Source organism: Oryzias latipes, chromosome 10 (genome assembly GCF_053564925.1).
Source record: "Oryzias latipes strain Hd-rR chromosome 10, Olatipes_Hd-rR_3.1".
Classification (NCBI taxonomy): domain Eukaryota; kingdom Metazoa; phylum Chordata; class Actinopteri; order Beloniformes; family Adrianichthyidae; genus Oryzias; species Oryzias latipes.
Window position 1 is genome coordinate 30,545,212 of NC_136246.1, and position 18,143 is coordinate 30,563,354.

The window sequence follows — 18,143 nt, forward strand, 5'->3', positions numbered from 1 at the left end:
AGGGACTTGGTAGTGACGTATGACTGGTGTCCTTTTTCGAACACGGAAGTGCCAACCGTTTGAACATTGATTATGAAGGAGGGGTTTGTGCTCAGCCGGACTTATAAGGCATCAAGTCTTTCGTCAAAAGAAAAAGCCTGGAACAAGATTGGCGAGATTTGCAGCACTTTGACAATTCACACCAATTCCAGTGTTAACATCACATGCGTGTTCTAATATGCACGTTTAAGAACGTTAAGAACTCGCTTCACATGCCCGGTGTAAACATAGCAATAGGAAAAAAAACATGCATTTGAGTTACTTCAAACACTGGGATTCTAAAGGTGAAAATGAAAAACCCATCTTGAGTGAAGCTTACTCCACCTAAGACTGTTACTTAAAATAAAAATCTTCCTCCTAGGTGTCGTGAATAAAAATCCAAAGCGGTAATTGTAAAACACATTTTCGAGTCTGCACATAACTTCGTTTTAGGCCTCATTCAGTTTTTACGGACCTCGCCTGTGGAACAGCCTCCCAGGTCTGACTCTTTTGATAGGATCTGGGGGGTCCTGTGGCAGCGTTCTCCGTGAACTTGGATGGGGGGGTCACTGATGTGGACATGTCCCCAAAATATCGTTTCCCCACTCAGGAGGAAGCCAGGTGTCTACATTCCATTATTTTATCACTTTTTTTTTGGTGTGTGTCTGTCTGTTTGTTTGTTTTGTTTTTTTTTTTTTGTTTTTTTTTTTTTTGGGGGGGGGGGGGGGTTGTCGGCACTGTTTGACTTGTCATCTTGTTTTTAAATTTTATTGAATTTTATGCACAGCACTTTGAGTGAAATTTGTTGTTGTAAAAGTGCTATATAAATAAAGGTTGATTTGATTTTTAAACATGAAAGGTAAGCGAATTTCTCCCATTTTTAAATCAGCCTCAAGTGGTCAGTTGAGGAACTGCAACATTTCAAGGATGACTTCAAATTTGGAAAAAAAAAGTGAAGGTTTGCTAAGACACTTTATCACGTTTTTTTTACTCCTGTTGCACCACAGAAACAGCAGCAGTAGCTGCATCAGGCATGGACCGCTCTCAAAAGTGTAGTGTGAAAGCAAAGCAACCCACTTAAGGACATTCTCTTTTTCTCCAGCCAATCGAAGGACATTGCACCGCTGACTGCTGGAGCCTATCCCAGCCCCTCGTGGATGAAGGCAGGGGACATCCTGGACAGGTCGCCAGTTTATTGCAGGGCCACAAATCACACCCCCGTGCACACTCATATTCACATCTAGGGACAATTTAGAGTGACCGATTATGAAGCATGTTTTTGAGCGGTGGGAGGAAGCCCACGCCAGAGAAAATCCACGCATGCACGGGGAGAACATGCAAACTCCACACAGAAAGGTCCCCCTTTGGTGTTCTGGTTCAGGTCCTCCAGTCGGGCCTTCTTGCTGTGATGGAAAGAGCGCTAACCACTGCGCCACCATGCAGCCCCCAAAAAGTTGTTTCAAATTTGAAATGGATCTTTGTGCACTTTTCATTTCTGCCACCGTCTAAACCAAAAGTTTCTAAGTTCTGCTCAGATCAAGGTTTTTCTAGTTGGTTAACAATGTGGATGCAAATTCGCCCGTACACAAATAAATTCATGGAAAAGCTTGGACAACCAGCTGATCTGCAGGCTGTACAGCCCCCTTGTGGCAGCCTTTAGCTTTGGTGACAATACCTAGACAAGGGAAGCTAAGTGATCTAATGCAGAGCATCAAGAAACTGTGTCTCTGCTAGAGATTACCAAGCTCTGGTTTGTTTACAACACCATCGGGTCTGATCGGATGTTTTCTGATAAGACAACCGATCTTGTCTCCAGAACTTAGTTGTCAAAAAACATGGTAAACTAGTTAGGAAGTCGTGTTGCAGGAGGTGGTGGTGCATTGCGTTTGTTTTTATTGGATAACCTGCAAAAGCAAAAGCGTTCATGCTTTTTGATATAAGTGCTTGGCTCACCACGCTAAACACGTATGGCTTTTTAGCACAGAATGGGTTTTTTTCTGGAAGACTGAAGGAAATGGACTTTTCTTACATCTCATCCCAACCCGTCTTGCGAGCGGCTCTCTTCATACCACATCGGCAGATGTTCCCGCTCGGAGCTGGGAGCCGGGAGAAAAGAGGCATGTGGCTGGAAATGATGGAGGCTCATCAGACGGAGGAGCGACAGGGGGAACTTTCCACCCAGTGAGTCATGGAGAGCTCCTCAGTGGGCAGAGTGTGGGTCAGCGCAGCCTCTCCTCCACCCGTTACTCCACCTTTGTTTGATCCAAAGGCCAAGCGGACGAAGAGGAGCAGCGCCATCTTTTTTTCTCCCCCCCTCTTCTTTCTATCAGGTCAAATATGTCACGCTACGGGAGCCTGGGCTCAGACAGTTCAGGCAGACAAGATTCATTTCCTGACTTTCATTCCAGTTTGAATGAAAAGGCAAAACGAGCAGCTGCTTCTGCATTAAAACTGGGCGTGTGTCCCCCTCCACCTTCCTGTATGAGCCACAAGTCTATTTCCAGACTTCTCTGGCAGGATCCTATAAGATGGCAAAGAGCATGTAAGTTCTGTATGTAATTAATAAAGGCCAATGAAGCCTCTATGATTTACAAAAAGGTCGTCGTCCTCTTCCTGGAAAACAAACAGCCATGTATTTGAGTTCAGATCAAGGGTTAACTTGCATAATTTATCTGGTATGACAGCAATTTCCAATCTTTTTTTTTTTTTTTTTTGAGGCTAACCAAATGAAAATCTCGTCTTATGTTTGTGAATGTGGCTGATTGTCTGCTCGGGGTCTAATGGTTTAAGAAGTTCCCTTCCTGCTCAAGTCTCTGGTTGCTAAATCAGATTAGGTCCCTCAAACAATCCCTTTTTGTCTGCTGCTCGTCTGCTTTACACGTTATTGCTGTGGTTTCCAGAGCCACGTGCTGCAGAGAAACGCTCCATCTCGCCATCAGCAGACAGCCACCACGTGTCCCGTGATCACACCTAGCTCAGCTGGGTATGAGGGCAACGCTGGGTGGAGCCGCTCTGTGTTTGCGCAGGTTCAGCGGGGCCTTCGGCAGGAACCGGCGGCTACGCTGACGGCTGAGGATGCTGTGAAGGAGGGAGCCCAAAGACAGGAGAGACAGGCCTGTCTCAATTTACCAAAACACAAAGCGGGAGGGTGACAGGACGGAGAGGCTGGGAACATGTGCGGGAATAATACAAGGTGGGAAGCTCCTGTGCTGTGACAGCTCTGAAGAGCCAAACAAAAGGCAGAGCGAGAACAGAGGAGGTTCATGACCCTCGCGGGGAGACCCTCTCTTGACCTAGCAGAGGCAGGAAACAGGAAGCACGACCCCTTGACCTTTACAGGGGAGGGATCTTGTAATGTAGCAACATGATAACAAGCCCGGGATGTGGCGCTCAAACCAGAGCTTCAGCAGCAGAGAGCTAAAACAAGACTCGCTGGGACTTCTGGGGGAGTGAAGAAAGTTCCTGGCTTGTGCTGCAGAGTTTTTATTAAGCCGGCCGGAGGAGGTGGTGGGGTGGTGTGGGAGCAAGTGGGGGGAGTGGGCAGCAATGGAACAGCCCAGCTCGGCCCTCAGGATGGATGGTTGAGGGGAAACTGATGGTGGAGGAGTGGAGGGCAGAGTGATGGTTGGGGCTCATTAGCAAGCAGACTAAACGCGGGGGAAAGGGCCCTTCAACTGAGACACCCCCCCCCCCCCCTTCCCGCCCCCCAAGCCAAGAGGGGAGAAAGCAATGGATGAAGAAGTTGAACTTCCAAAGTCAAAGTAGCGTGACTCTCCACCGCTCCTCCAATCCTGAAGCTATCCTCAAGTCATGAGTTTTTTGGGAGGAGATAATGTTGCTCCAGCAGGAGTACCAGCGTGCCCTTGAGCCTTTCAGAGGTTTACACCGGGTGTCACACTTCATTACAGCGCTCTCGCGGCTCATTCCGGCTCGCAGATGCAGCGAAGCAGCTCCTCCACCCCGCCAGCTTCCAGAGCAGCCATACTTCACACATCAAAACGAGGAGGGCGAGAGGACAAGGCCTGCGGAGGGGGGATATTAAGCACCACTTGAAACCCCCCCTAGTAAATAACATCAAACACAGATGAGGCTCTTTGACTGAAGCAACCCTAATGACTGGGTTAGCAAGTTGAAGTTTACAAAACACAGCAGGTCTGCTCTGGCACCCAGTGGGACCAGTAGCCCATCCTGGAGGAAACGGCCCAAACATACAGCGGCTCCTTCGTGTTTCTGAGGACACGTGTATTTAATCCACCCGCGTTTGATTGAACGCTTTTTTTTAAAGGACATTTATGCGCCCATTTATCACTGCTGTATATGAGCTGCAGGATGAATCTGCTGCAGTATTCCTGCGTGTTCAAAAGATTGATTACTACAAAAAAAATTATTAAAAAAACCTGCAGCACCTCCAGTGAGCTAGATCTACATTTAGGAGTGTGTGTGTGTTTTCTGTGCACGCAGGAGGTGTGGGGCGCACGAGAGCAGCCCGGCTCGCAGGAAGTGAGACTGCGTGATGGAATTTGTGGCGCTTGGGATCTGGTTTATTTTCCAGCCCCGGATTCCTGTCCTACCTGCAGGATTTTCCCAGGTTCTGGCTTCAATTAGTCTGGGAAGCTGTGAGGAGAAAGAAGACTTGGGGGGATGAGGGGGGGGGCTGTAGGGTGTAGGTGAGGAAGGGAAGGGCGACCGACAGTGCTGGAGTCTGTCACACACAACTCAGCACAGCTGGGGAGATGGAGGGAGAGGCGTCAAACATGCAGAGAAAAACACGCCTCGCCTCCAGGAGACGTTTGTTTTTCCTAAAGTGACCGACCGAATTCATCAAAAATTCCCAACAAATATCCATGTGGCATTCCCCGCATAGCATTCCGAAGGCTGACATAAATTCAGGAGGAGACCATTGGAGTGAACCCAAACGGTCAGACCCTTCAAATTCATCTGAAACGCTCTAATCACTCGGCCAATCACATAATTGCGCTGTTTTGCCACCAGATCTACCCTCTCCTGCCAAGATTCGTCGCTCCGAGGAGAAACCCAATACCCTGGGAAGTTAAGCAGATGTTCAGGAAAACAAACTAATCCCATCAGAAAAAGAAGAAGACATCTTGAAAATAGTGAGCTCTGATTCCAGCTGATGGACAGGACCACGAGGCCTGGAACGATGCAGAGTCACGGTCATCCTTATCGGCTTTAACATTTTACGTACACAAATCACGACACACACACAGACGGGACCTCACACGGGAATTTTGTTACACAAATTCCTGCGGCCGTGTGGGCAAAAACACTGAGCTGCACACAGGCATCAGCGGCTCCTCGCCGTCCAGGACTGTTTGGAGATTTGAAAAGCTCGCTGCTTCTGCCTCTCCATGTGCTTGGCTGAGGCACAGCCATGACATCAGCCTGATCCAGGCGTGAGAAAACGTTGTCGAACACGCAGAGGCGACGGGCTTTTGAGCTGTTTTCCTCTGCAGCGGCGTCTGATGATCAGCTCTAAAAATGTGAGAACTGACGTTTCAGGAGGTCCTCAACAGGTTCAGGAAGATAAAATTACGTCAACATTAAAGCGAGTTTAGTCCAGATTTCTGGAGTTTGAGGCATAAAAGTGGGTCAGGAAATCTAGAAGTCTTTTTCATTGGGGGGCAAAAGGGGCTTTCAGGAGCTGAATTTGAGCGACCCAAGTCCTCATCTTACAGCTGAGAGCATATAAAGGCAGATAATCCCATTCAGCCGTGAGCCTGCTGCTCAAAACAACCACAAAACATGAACGAGGCAAAAACAGGGCGGAGCAAAGCCGTTATCCTGGGGCCGAGGCCTCGACCTCCCATCAGGTGATGAATTGGCTGGTTTGCTTTTAGCTACGCTTCATCCAGAGGTGGTCCTTCAGCTGGGAGGCGGGAGGAGTCCTCGTAAAGCTGCTTTAACTAAACAACATGACTTTCCCCGCTGCCCTCGGAGGATGTTTACAATAATGCAAGCTGTGAGCAGACAGGACCACGCGGACAGTCAATAAACACCTCGCAGGATTAGGCAGCGCGGCTCGCCGCTCTGGTGACAAATCAAAAAGATAAAGAAGCCCTAAGTGAGCCTTGGAATCGATTCGACTCGTCTGTAAGCCACATTTCCTCATAAAAGGGCATTTTCCTTTGTTAAAGTTTGACATTGAACCGCAGGTTAAAATTCAGATCCAGGAGTCCTTAAAGGACTTAAACAGAAAGAATTCCACTAAGAATTTATGTATTTGAAATATTTTTGTGTGTGTGTGTGTTTGACAGGTTCTTCCCTTCCTGTATTTGTGTGCAGATTGGAGCCCAAATTGTGCGGAGCAGCTGATTGGCTGAGGATGTCCAGCTCGGGTTTAAATGCTGCCACCTCATCTGTTGGACCCAATATACAGCACAGACCAAAAGTTTGGACACACCTTCTCATGCAAATGAATGAGAAGGTGTGTCCAAACCTTTAGTTACTAAAAAGATACTTTTATTTAGAGATTTAGCCAAAAAAAAAATTTGGACTCTAATTTCAATGGTTTTTCCTCCAACATGGGAATTTTGTATTCCTAAACTTCAAATATATATTTATGTAAGTCTACTTAAATTGCTTTTCACATGCATTCACATTATGTTTCCACATAAACTGAGTTGGTTTAGGAATTGCGGTACAGAAATGCAAAGTCATTTCGACTTGATCTAAACAGCAACAACTGAATTTGTTGAATGCAAACAGCAACTGAAATGGACACGTTCACGTCTTCGGTTTACTTCAACTGTATGTTAATTGGATTTATTGCAGTGCTGTTGCACGAGACTGAAAGGTGTTGACTGTTTCTAAAAAGACTTATCTGATTTCTGCGCCAATAATAGAGCGCAGCTAAAAGCTTTACTGCACATGAAATATGCACTCAAGTGCGGTCATTCTTTTTGCCAGATGTTAATCCGCCCAATAGGAGTTAGGACCTGCAGGGAGGTTGGAGTTGAGGCCGAATGGAGCTGCAGTGTCATCAGATATGAGACTAAAATCACCCACGGGAGCCGCCAAACTGCAGAAATATCAGGCTTTCGTGCAAACGCCATCAGAACCCCACAAACGGCCGCGGTTGTGTTGTGTCATTGGGAGCAGTGGGAGCCAATTACAAACCAGAATTAGGTTACCGAGAACATCTGATTGGAAGGAGTTCATGCTTCTAAAAGGGATTGCCTGAATGTCTGGGACACAATGAGCTCGGTCATTTCACCAAACTGCATTTTCTTGCTCATCAAAAAGCCAATCAGGGAACCTGATCCGCACCGTAAACAACGCAGACGGCAGCCGCTCTGCCTGCAATCCCACGGATGCAGAGGTTTGTGGCTTTAATGCAGCAAGTTTGGAACGTTATTGAATCAGACAATGACTCAGGGAGTGTGCGTATGTGTGTCCTTTTGTGGACCGAGGAAAATATCAGGTTAGGTCTTGATTTCTGTGAATATTTCTGGCATTTTATTTACCGTCAACAATCTTGTCAAAATGTATCAAAATAAGAAAATGAAAAGTTTTTTTGGTGGAGTGCACTTTTAGATAAAAAATAGTTAAAATAGTTTGGCTGAATACTCAAACTGGAGGTAAGTTTGTAACAAGAAGCAACCCTTAGACTTCTAGACTGAAGCAGGTTAAAAATCAGATGGAAATAGAGCAGGGTGCAATTCACAAAGTGTCCACTAGTAGGCCTATTAACTCTTAACACTGGAGCTCCAGAGTAGACACTTCTCAAATTATCATAACTCTTAGACTGTTTATGCAATTAACGCAATTCTAATAAATACTGAAGCTGAAAAAAGCAACTTTGCGCTGATCCGCAACACTTTGATGTAGTAAAATTTTAGTGCAATCAACGTAATCCCAACAGATTCTGAGGCTGAAGCTACTGCTAAGTTAATTGTTGCATATCAGCGCAAAGCTACTTTTCTCATCTTCAGATTCCGTTGAAATGATGTTGATCACATAAATGGTCAAAGAGTTACGGTAGTTCCAAAACCGAGTGTTTTGTTGGTGCTGCCAGCGACAGCTATGGTATTGACGGATTAAATAAGCGAGCCCACATTCACTTTAATTTAAATAGTGGTTTGACAGCAACGGAAATAAAAAATTATTTTCAAAGCTCTTTCTTGTCTGTGGTTGGATTCACCTTCCTGAATCCTTTAACCTCGGCACCTTAGCTCCAGTCTTGACAATCTTTCGACTCTTCAACCATTTACGCAATTAACCAAAGTCCATCAGATACTAAAGCGGTGAAAAAGCAGCTTTGCGCTGATATGCAACACTTTAGTGTAGTGAAGTGCAAATTAGCTGATCTTGTTATGAGTGACGTGTTGCTTAGCGTGCAAAGTCGATTTGAAAAACTGCTTTTCTCTGCGACAGAATCAGCCGATTCACGTTGATCGCATGAATGGAAGAAGAGTTACAGTATGTCAAAGAATGTGTTATTTAGGCGTCATCCAAGACATCTCAGGTGTTGAAAGGTTAAATTGCATATGGGGGGGAAATAGTTTTTTTTAAGTAATTCACATAATTTCTTAATTCCATGACAAGAATTTGTTAAAACCTGACCAAATAAACCATAGCTGAAGACACGCTTCTTCTTTTTTTTGGATTTAGTTCGCTTTTTCAATCCAAACTTACTCTTGTCCTTGGAGTTTGTGCATGCCCAGTTGCTTGTAAATTCAAAGAGGCTGAATTAAAGGTTTTTTCTAAATATTGAAAGTTTGAGCAAAAAAAAAAGTTAAAAAAAGAATGTTTAGGACTTCAGGCGTTTAATCTGCATAAAAACCTTCAGGGCCGCAGCTTGAACTTTTGTGTTCGGGGCCTTTTGAAGACAGCAGGGGGCATCTAACTCTTATGCATGAGGTGACGCAGCAAAGGTAAATGAGAAAAGGAGGGTGTCTCAACCTGCTGCTCTCTGGATGTTCCCCCCGAGGGGAGAAACATGGCTGTCAGAGGCCGACTGGAGGAAGGTCCACCAATAGCCCAGGTTGTTGTGTTTGTGTGCGTGTTGGGCATTGACTGCATATGAAAACTGGACTGAGTGACCCCTCCTCCTCACATTACAAACAGGAAGTACCCGCTGGCTCCAACAAGCCAAAAACCCACAGACTCCTTTATTTTAACACGTTCACGACGATGAAGACGACTATTTTTCATATTCCTTTAGTTATGAACTGGCCAATCAGATGCCTCAATTACAGTGGGTGGTGCCTGTTGGCCCTCACATCCAACATTCGAAATGTTTGACAGATTTTGTGCAGGCCGTTTGGAAGGCCACACCCCTACCACTTTGAAAGCGATCTGCGCGAAAGCCGTTTTCCATTGGGTGACGTGACAAGTCGCTCCACCCAGTTCTCCTATGCAGTCAGTGGTGTTTGGGTGGGGGAGTGAGGGTGGTCAGCAGCCGAGGTACATCAGGGGAAGCATCTTTGGAGATTCCTGGTTTCCATGGCAACAAAAGTTGGACAATAAATAAACACATAAATAAAGTTCTGAAATGTCGAAGGGGACCACAAACTGTTCAAACATCACCTTAGATGCAGGTGAGAAAAAGATGGAGCGCAGCACATTTCTATTTCTCAGAGGGGATGGGCCGGAGGCATTTATGTGAACCAAAGGGGCAGAATTGACAGGGAGGCAAATCCCAACACCCCTGGTGAGGTGACGGGTGACACACAAGTGTACAATACAGGCCATTCAAAGGTCTCAGTGAAGAAAAAAAAAAGAGGATTTTCCAGGCTGACGGAGAACCTGCAGACGCTGCAGCTCACCTGGTTGATGTGTTTGAGTTTGTCAATGATCTGGCTGATGATCGGCTCCAGGGGCTTGTTGCTTTTGGCCTCTGAGCTGGGGTGAAGGCGCTTCAGACCAGGACCAGAAAACCTGAGAGGAGAGAATTTGGATTTGAAACACTTCCTTCATAAAGCATCTGCTGCTCCATCAGTCCAAACGCATCATTTATCACCATCTAGTGTTGGAAAAAGTGAACAACAGCTCAAGGCCAAAAAATTTTTTTGTGATTAGACATTTAAAAATGAGGTGTAGAACAAAACATGTGGGGCATATTTCAGCTTTTCCACAATATAATTGTGTCTATAAATACAGATACATCCAGTCATTTACCCAGGAGGAGAAAGCATCGGCAAACTGGTGGTTGGTGATTCATTTCAAGCATATTAACCTTTCAAATAGGAACTTCTTCATCATGTCTGTTAATGAGGCTTCATTAGCAGAGCTGTGTTTGTGTCCCGCTGTGGCTTGGAGGGTATATTCAGGCACAAGCAGCCCACCGAGCGGCGATCATAAGTCTTGGTGCGGGGTTCGGAGAAAGCAGCTCTGCTGACACTTGTTTGTGTTATCAGTAGGGGGAGGAGCTGCTGTGTCTGGGAGGCAGATTCTTCGGCGCTCTTTCATGTTTGCGGATTCCTGCAGGTGGAAACAAATGCTTCCCAGCAGAACCACTGCAACCGCTGCAAGTATGAGGCTGTGTAGGGAGGCTGAGGCGGCACTTACCAAGCCTGAGCTATGCAAAGTTCAGAGAGCAAGATGAAAATGGAAACACAACTTTTTTAACACAAAGAACAATAAAAAATATGTGACTGTATGACAGCAAAAGTGTTAAACATGAGACACTTAAAAAAAAAAACCACTGATAAAACACTGATGGTGGCTCCACTGGCGCCAACCTATAACCACCAGGAGCGATGTGGGGTCATTGTCTTGCCCAAGGACACTTCGGCACATGGGCAGACAAGGTGGGAACCACACTAGTGATCTTCTGATCAGAGGTTGACTGCTGCACCCCATGCACCATGGCCGTAAGAAAAACGACTCAAAAGAAACACATAGATGTCATTTAAAAGGACAAAAGTGTAACCAGCACAACAGGACAAAAGGAAATACCAAGAAAAACGACACAGAGAAAGCAGAAAACTGAATATTTTCAAAAGACAATAGACAGCATTAAAAAACAACAAATCATCGAACTACAAGAAATGCTTTAAGTATTTAAAAAAAAAAAAAAAACCCTTTCATTGATAAACACACGTTTTCAAGAACACACTACCAACTCAGTGGCCTAGTGGGGGAGTGTCTGCCCTGAGGCTGCAAGAGCAAGGTGATCAAATGTCAAAATGACACCCAATGCCTCCCTGCATTGAGGAGTTAGACTGGGGGGTTAAACTATGGTGGTCCTGAAAAGACAAAAAACAAATAAGAAGAAGGCTCTTCTTTTCTAATTAAATCAAGAAGATTTTAGGGATGGAAAAATAAATATACCAACTGCACAGTATGTAGGATATAAAGGGAAAGAGGTGAACTTTATTTTTTCCCAAGCTGTGGAAAAATGTCCCATTTATACTTTTTATGGCGGGCCTGAAGTCCAAATCCCACCAACAAATCATTCTGCGCAAAAAAACACTTTAAAGATCCCAATGACAATGAAACAAGGCAAAATTGAATAAATAAACATTTGATGTCTGTGTATTTTCCAATGCATCATTAAATTTTGCATACTAATAAAAATTGTATAATAAGTACAGAGCATGTCCAGCGTCACAAGAAGAACAGGCCGACAGCCGGATCGAAAATGCAGCAGGTTTATTATATCAGCTAAATGTCCACAAAGCTAAATCAGGGTCAGACAGGTAGGAGTCAATAACAGGCATAAGATTATAATACTTATAGACAATACTTGGCACTGAGTGAAGCTCAGTGCAGTGCTTAAGTATGCTGTGGTTGATGAATTAATGAGTCAGGTGTGCTGCATCCAGGAAGTTTGCACTGGGGTTGCTGGGAACTGTAGTGCAGAAAGAAGTCTGGAGGCAGTTCCTGCTGGTGACCAGAGGGGGAGACAGAACTCTGACTTCTAACATTCAGTATCACTTCATGCCAAATAGCTTTTGGTTAAAATGATGAGCAAACGTCACATCCATTCTGCAATGTCCCACAGTACATACTTTCTCCGGTTTCCATAAAAAAAAAAAAAAGATTTTTGAAAACAAAAATAATTTCCAGTAATTTCTGCAAGTAATTTCTTCTTATGACTCTTTTTTTTTTAACATTACATTTTGATTTCTGAAAATGATTTTCCAAAACATTTCCTTTTGATTTAGTTCATTCTTTTTTGGAATTACGCTTTGGTTTCTGAAATCTAATGTTTTTTCTTATTACTTGAAAATCGCTGTGACCTTTAAAGTGTTTTTGCGTTGAATACATTTGTGATTTGCACTTCAGGCCCACCGTATTGAACCGCCAAATGGTTACTGAGCACAGCTTTGTCTGCGGCTCACTGCTTCGCCAAAAGGAAGGGTCAGTAATTTTTATTCAACCAGATGTTTTAACAGAACTTTTACATTGAAAAAGAAAAAACAGCAAAAGTTTTTGTCCTGGAAACAAAACCGTCAACACAACAACAAAAATAAGCACATTTCAAAACACACAAAAACTCTCTTCCTTAACATTTCTTTTGAGTTAAATATTTTTGGGTCTCATTTAAGTTTTTAAACTGTCCTGTTGTCCTGGCAGATTGAACCTCTGTGTCATCACGACCCCCCATCTGGGTTGTGACCGGCGCTGAGCTTGTTGGAAATGTCATGGTGATCTGAATGATGGAAAGATGAAGGAGCAGCAGGTTGGAAAGAGAGGAGAGGGCCTTAATGAAATCCATGCATGTGTGTGCGTGGGTGTGTGTATGTGTGTGTGTGAAGCAGCCGGCTAACACCTCTCAGCAGATATCTCCACTCATCAGTCTTTTCTTCTTCACAAAGTCGGACGTTTCATTAAACTCCAATTACATTTCCCCAGTTATTTATCCTTCTTATTAGCTATGATCTCATCCTCTCTCAGCTCCTAATTATCACATTAATAATGGAGAGATGTGTGATCAATTAGGGGGAGGAAGAAGAGGAAATGTGGGTCAAGGAGGGTGGATTTGGGGAAGGGAGATCGAATGAGATTACAGTTCCGAGGCAGGTTAGTGTTTCACAAGACAAACGCTCATTTTACCACAAGATGGCCTTGCAAGTATTGGAGCTTTTCCCTGCTGATAGCATCAGTTTGCTATTTAACCTTGTCCGTGTTATTGTTCGGCGCTGGTCAAGCAAATGAGAATGGTAAACTCTTGTGATAGCCTAATCTAATCAAACACCAATTAGCATGCCGTTAGGTCCAGTCAGATAGAGAGTTCTGCCTCCCCCAACCAGAATAAACAATGAAGACGGAGAGATGGAGCCCGGTTAATGGAGTCTGGAGTCATGGGCCAGCTATGCAGCCTGTGTGACGCATGTGTGCTGCTCAACTATTGTCTAACTGTGAGTATCCACACACACATCTGAGCTTTCCATATCCATTCTGGGACCTTTAAGGTCCAAATCTGAGCAGACAAGAAAATATGCAGTAAAACAAGACAAAAATAGGGACAAAAATAAAGATAAATCATTCTGTGTAACCTTGCAGTTAATAAATAAAAAAAAATCTGCTAATCTGCTGCCATGATACCTTGAAATGTATATGTATGTGATTACTTTTTAATCATCGGTTCTGAAGACAAGAGAGAGATGATTTTACCACATCTTCATAATTTTAAACCTTCTCAATGTGTGAGAAACTTGGGCGTACTTTTTGACTCTGAGCTAAATTTTATCCCACACATTAAAAATGTCGTTAAGACAGGATTTTATCATCTTAAAAACATTGCCAGAGTCCGCCCGTTCCTCCCTCTTGCCAGCACAGAGGTGCTGATGCATGCTTCTATTTTCAGTCATTTAGATTATTGTATTGCCCTGCTCTCTGGTCTACCCAAAAAGTCTATTTTAAATCTACAATTATTGCAGAACTCAGCGGCACGAGTTCTGACAAGGACCAGAGGGCGGGAATACATTACACCGGTTTTTAAATCGCTGCACTGGCTCCCTGTGCGTTTCAGGATTGATTTTAAAATTATTTCAATGGTTTATAAATGTTTATAATGGTTTATAAATGGGCATTCTTATTTAAATGCTGTTCTTATAAACTATGAGCCCTCGGGGACCCTGAGGTCCTCCGGTGCTGGCCTCTTAGTTGTTCCTAAGGTGAGGACCAAAACTTATGGTGAGGCTTCGTTCTGCCATTATGGTCCTCGCCTGTGGATTGGCCTGCCGGAGAACCTCAGGGCCGCAGAGACTGTAGAAGTTTTTAAGAAGAGGCTCAAGACCCACCTGTTTAATTTAGCTTTTAGTTGATTTTAACTGCTAATTTACCGGTAATTGCAACTCCACATCTGCCAACCAGAACATTTCCAACCTTTGGTGCTTTCTCAGTTTGCATCTTAAGTCATAGTCACAGGCATCCGTACGGGAGTTGACCCGTTAAGTGGGGGGGGGTCCGGGTTTGTGGAGGGTCGAGAGGACCTGCATGTTAAGTACAGTGCAGGTGCAGTTCCGTCAAGCCTGTTACAACCACCTCAAGGAATGTCATGAAACGCAACGTACTAATGTCGTGGGTGTGGTAAATGTATTGCGAAGCGTTTGAATAACGCAAGTTCTGATAAATGGGTGATGCTGTCGTACGGTGCCCTTATGCCCCCTTTTGGGGTCATGGGGTTGCTGGAGCCTATCCCAGCTACTGTTGGGCATCAGCAGGGTTCACCTTGAACAGGTTACCAGTATGTTGCAGGACTAGGGACAACTTAGAATCAGCTGGCCCTTCTTGTTTTATAATAATCTTTTGTCTTTTTTCGTGCTGCAAGTCCTCGATTGTTTTTACTGAACGTCATTTCTCCAAAAAAAAAACGAGTATTTTTAAGCTTTATTGAAGCGGAAGAGGGGAAATGTTTTTGTGTAGTTTCTTGTCGAGTGTGTTGCCATTGGGGATCAACGATCAGTTATGAATACAACTCAGAGTTGTTGACGTGTTTACTCTGGATCTGATCTGGTTCATCACAGCCCCCAGACTTTGCCGTCATTGGATCCGGTTTGGGGATTGGCGTGTTTGAGCTCATCGCCGCTTCTGCCTCGCAGTCAACAACGTGATGCCGCTCCTCTGATCTCTCTTCCAGGTGAGATGGCAAACACGCAAATCTCCTCATTTAGCTCCAAAGATCAGCGATCACGTATCAGGGACATCACCCCTCCAGAGCTCTCCCCCCTACACTCCTCACAAATTTATCAGCGTGAGACAATATGCTGAGCGGGTGAAAGGTTTGGCTGTGGAGAAGGACTTATCCAGGAAGATAACGGGAGACGATTTCGCTTGTGAATGTCCTCCCAGATGACACCAAGAATTGCTCGCCGCGAGATGTTGTAATCTCTCCATCATTTTGTCGTCTCTCCCGCCTCACTGCATCCTCCTGTCGCTCTGTTTGGTCCAGCTTGTAATCATCCCCTCAGGACAGCTTTGCCCTCTTGCCAGCTTCGCGTCTCCTTCTCAGATTAGGTCTTTTTTCTGTGACAAACTCTTTTTTTTAATCTCTTTGAGAAAAGTTTGATAAATCAATTGAAAATAAAAACTTTTCTTTAAATACCACAGGAATGAAAATATGGATTTAACAGCATCAAAAAAGTCCTCTTATGAGAAAACATTAATGAAAGATAGAATTTAAGTACACGAAAAAAATATCAAGGCTGTTCTTGAAAGGAAAAATTAATATATGCACCGACTGCACAATTTGTATAATTTACAGGCAAAGAGGTGAGATTTAGTTTTTTATTTGCTGTGGATCAACGTCCCATTTAAGCGTTTTTTTACAGTGGCCCTGAAGTCCAAATCACTCCAACAAATCAATCAATGCAAAAACATATTAAGGATCACAACGACGCTTAAAAAGGCAAAACAAATAATAATAAAAAAAAACATTTCATTTTAGAAATTGATTCTGAAGAAAATGAAACGAAATAAAAAAGAAACATTTAGGAAAACAAGAATCAAAATGTGATCTTTACTATGTTTTTGCATTCAGTGATTTGTTGGTGTGATTTGCACTTCAGGGCCGCCGTACTTTGTGGATTTTTCGATGTGACCCTCTTCTAGAAATCAGGATGGTTGGAATCAAAAGGACCACGTTTACCTGTCTGTCATTTCCTGCCCGTTCCAGCAGAGGGAGTGGTTTGCTGACGGGGGCTCTCGGCTGCATAACGCCTCCCCCAGACCGCTGTAGAAGGTGCTGAAGCCTTTCAGGCTGCTCATGAACTCCCTGAACGACAAAGAATACAACTTTTGTGTGACAATAAGCAGAAAAAAGCGAGAACTCAGCATCATATCAGCAAAAGAGAGATGATTAGATCCCCCTTTGAGGAGGGAAGATTAAAAGAGGCTGGAATAAATTGTGTTTCTGTTCCTAATTGACAATAATCCAACCATTGTGCTGCCAGTAGCACACCAGCCAGTAGCCCTGCTGGGAAATTATGACTTTGCTCATTAGGCCTCAAGAGGAGAAAGGATGAACCAGGAGGGGATCGGTGCACATTGTCAGGGGCAATATTCTGCCCCTGCAGTTCCCTGGAGATGAAGCCAGCGCCGCGCTGCTGATTTCCTCACCTGCGGAGGCCCGCCAAAGTCTCGTCAGAGTCTGAGGGCTGAGCGCCGCGGGCTGCTGTGGCGGCGGGGGGCTGATGAAGAGGAGGAGGGGGTTCGACGGAGCGCGCTGCCCTTTGAGGAGCGTTTCCACAAATCCCACTCACCTGCAGAGAGGAAAGAAGGACGCTCAATTACCACCTCCCATACAACATAGAGTCGAAGTCCCCTCAAAAAGCAAAAAAAAAAAAAAAAAATACAGTGACTCTGCACACCCTCATCCGTTCAGGTATTTGTTTTTGGATGAATGAAAGCTGGGGGGGGGGGGGGGGGGGGTAGCATAGCAAACACGCCATTGTATCTTCTGCCAGCTTTGTTCAACCAAAACAGTCCAGAAGCATCAGAGTGAGGCCTGTCCTGGTAAAAAAAAAAGCCACACAATCCCAGATGAGGAGTCCCGCTCTGCCTCTCAGAGATAATGTACCTGGCACATCCTTTCCAGGTGGCATAAAAATGCAAATGCGCGTTAATGTTTAGCTTCAGCTCTAACGATTTGTCTAATGTCCCTCGGGGAAGCTGGCCGAGGCTAAAATCTGTCATGTAACGTTAACAGCTAAATGTGGCCAGACCCTGTTTAAGCGAAAACGCCGGCATGACTGAGTATGGATGGGACCCGATGGAGCGGCACCAAACGTCTTCATCCACGGCACCAACACCCGAAAACAAATCAATCCTTCCCTTCATCCATCACTTGAGCAGAATGCACTCGAGCCCATTATTGTAGTGCACTCCTGCATCGGATATGTTGCGGGGACACACACACACACACACACACAATCGCTGACACACACAAATGCTGATCGGATGTAAAACAGAATCATCAAGGTTAATCGATATGGCGTCTTCATGCAGGGGGAAATGCAGCACAGGCTCCAAACACGCTAAAGGTCGGCACTTTTACCCTGCAAAGCCTAAAGACCAGCCTGCTGGTGTTAAAACAAAGTTATCGTCGTTAACCCTTTAAAACCGGAGATGTCACTGTGTTTTTAGGGTTTTATGAAGTCCCACTCCAGGTGGATGATGGGAAGGGGGCGGGCTTACTCCGCGTCAACGTTCCTGCCTACAACTCTGCAAATTTCTGTGGAACCCTGCCGCTCTGCAGAAACGACGTCCTAAAGAAACAACACCGATATTTATTTATTTTGCCTAAAAACAGCATAATAACAATTTGACATACCTTTACGGTAGATCAAAAGAAGATCTGAGTGGGTCTTTCATTGCATAAATGGTTGAGGACAATTATTGAGCGTCCTTCGGTTGTTGGACGACCTGCTCTACCGCCTGAGCTTAACTGCTGCGAGTTACAATAATTGAAAGAATGTCGTTGAGCTAAAACCATGATGTGTTCTGCTAACTTTACCTGACAACTATTCTTACCAGTGATGTTGAGCCTGAGCTTTAGTACCCTAAAGGCTGTAAATTTGCAGTTAGCACAACTGTTTAACCTTAAACCAGCATAAAACTTGATCTCAGACGTTGGTTTGTGTCTATAAAGTGGTGAATTCCAGCTGTTTGTGTGAAAAACACCTCACTACAAACTCTTTTCTCTGTCTGAGCCA

The 18,143-nt window shown here is 44.5% G+C and overlaps 1 protein-coding gene across 2 annotated transcripts in view; it reads right to left on the minus strand.

Annotated features, from left to right (window-relative positions):
- gpc3 (glypican 3) overlaps positions 1 to 18,143 on the minus strand; it is a 154,414-nt gene that overhangs the window by 31,894 nt on the left and 104,377 nt on the right. For both annotated transcript variants that reach the window (XM_078954378.1, XM_078954379.1), the window contains exons 4-6: positions 16,549 to 16,691; positions 16,079 to 16,204; positions 9,807 to 9,918 (exon numbers count right to left, since the gene is read on the minus strand). In XM_078954378.1, the coding sequence (XP_078810504.1) occupies positions 9,807 to 9,918; positions 16,079 to 16,204; positions 16,549 to 16,691 (381 nt within the window). The remainder of the gene's footprint in view (positions 1 to 9,806; positions 9,919 to 16,078; positions 16,205 to 16,548; positions 16,692 to 18,143) is intronic.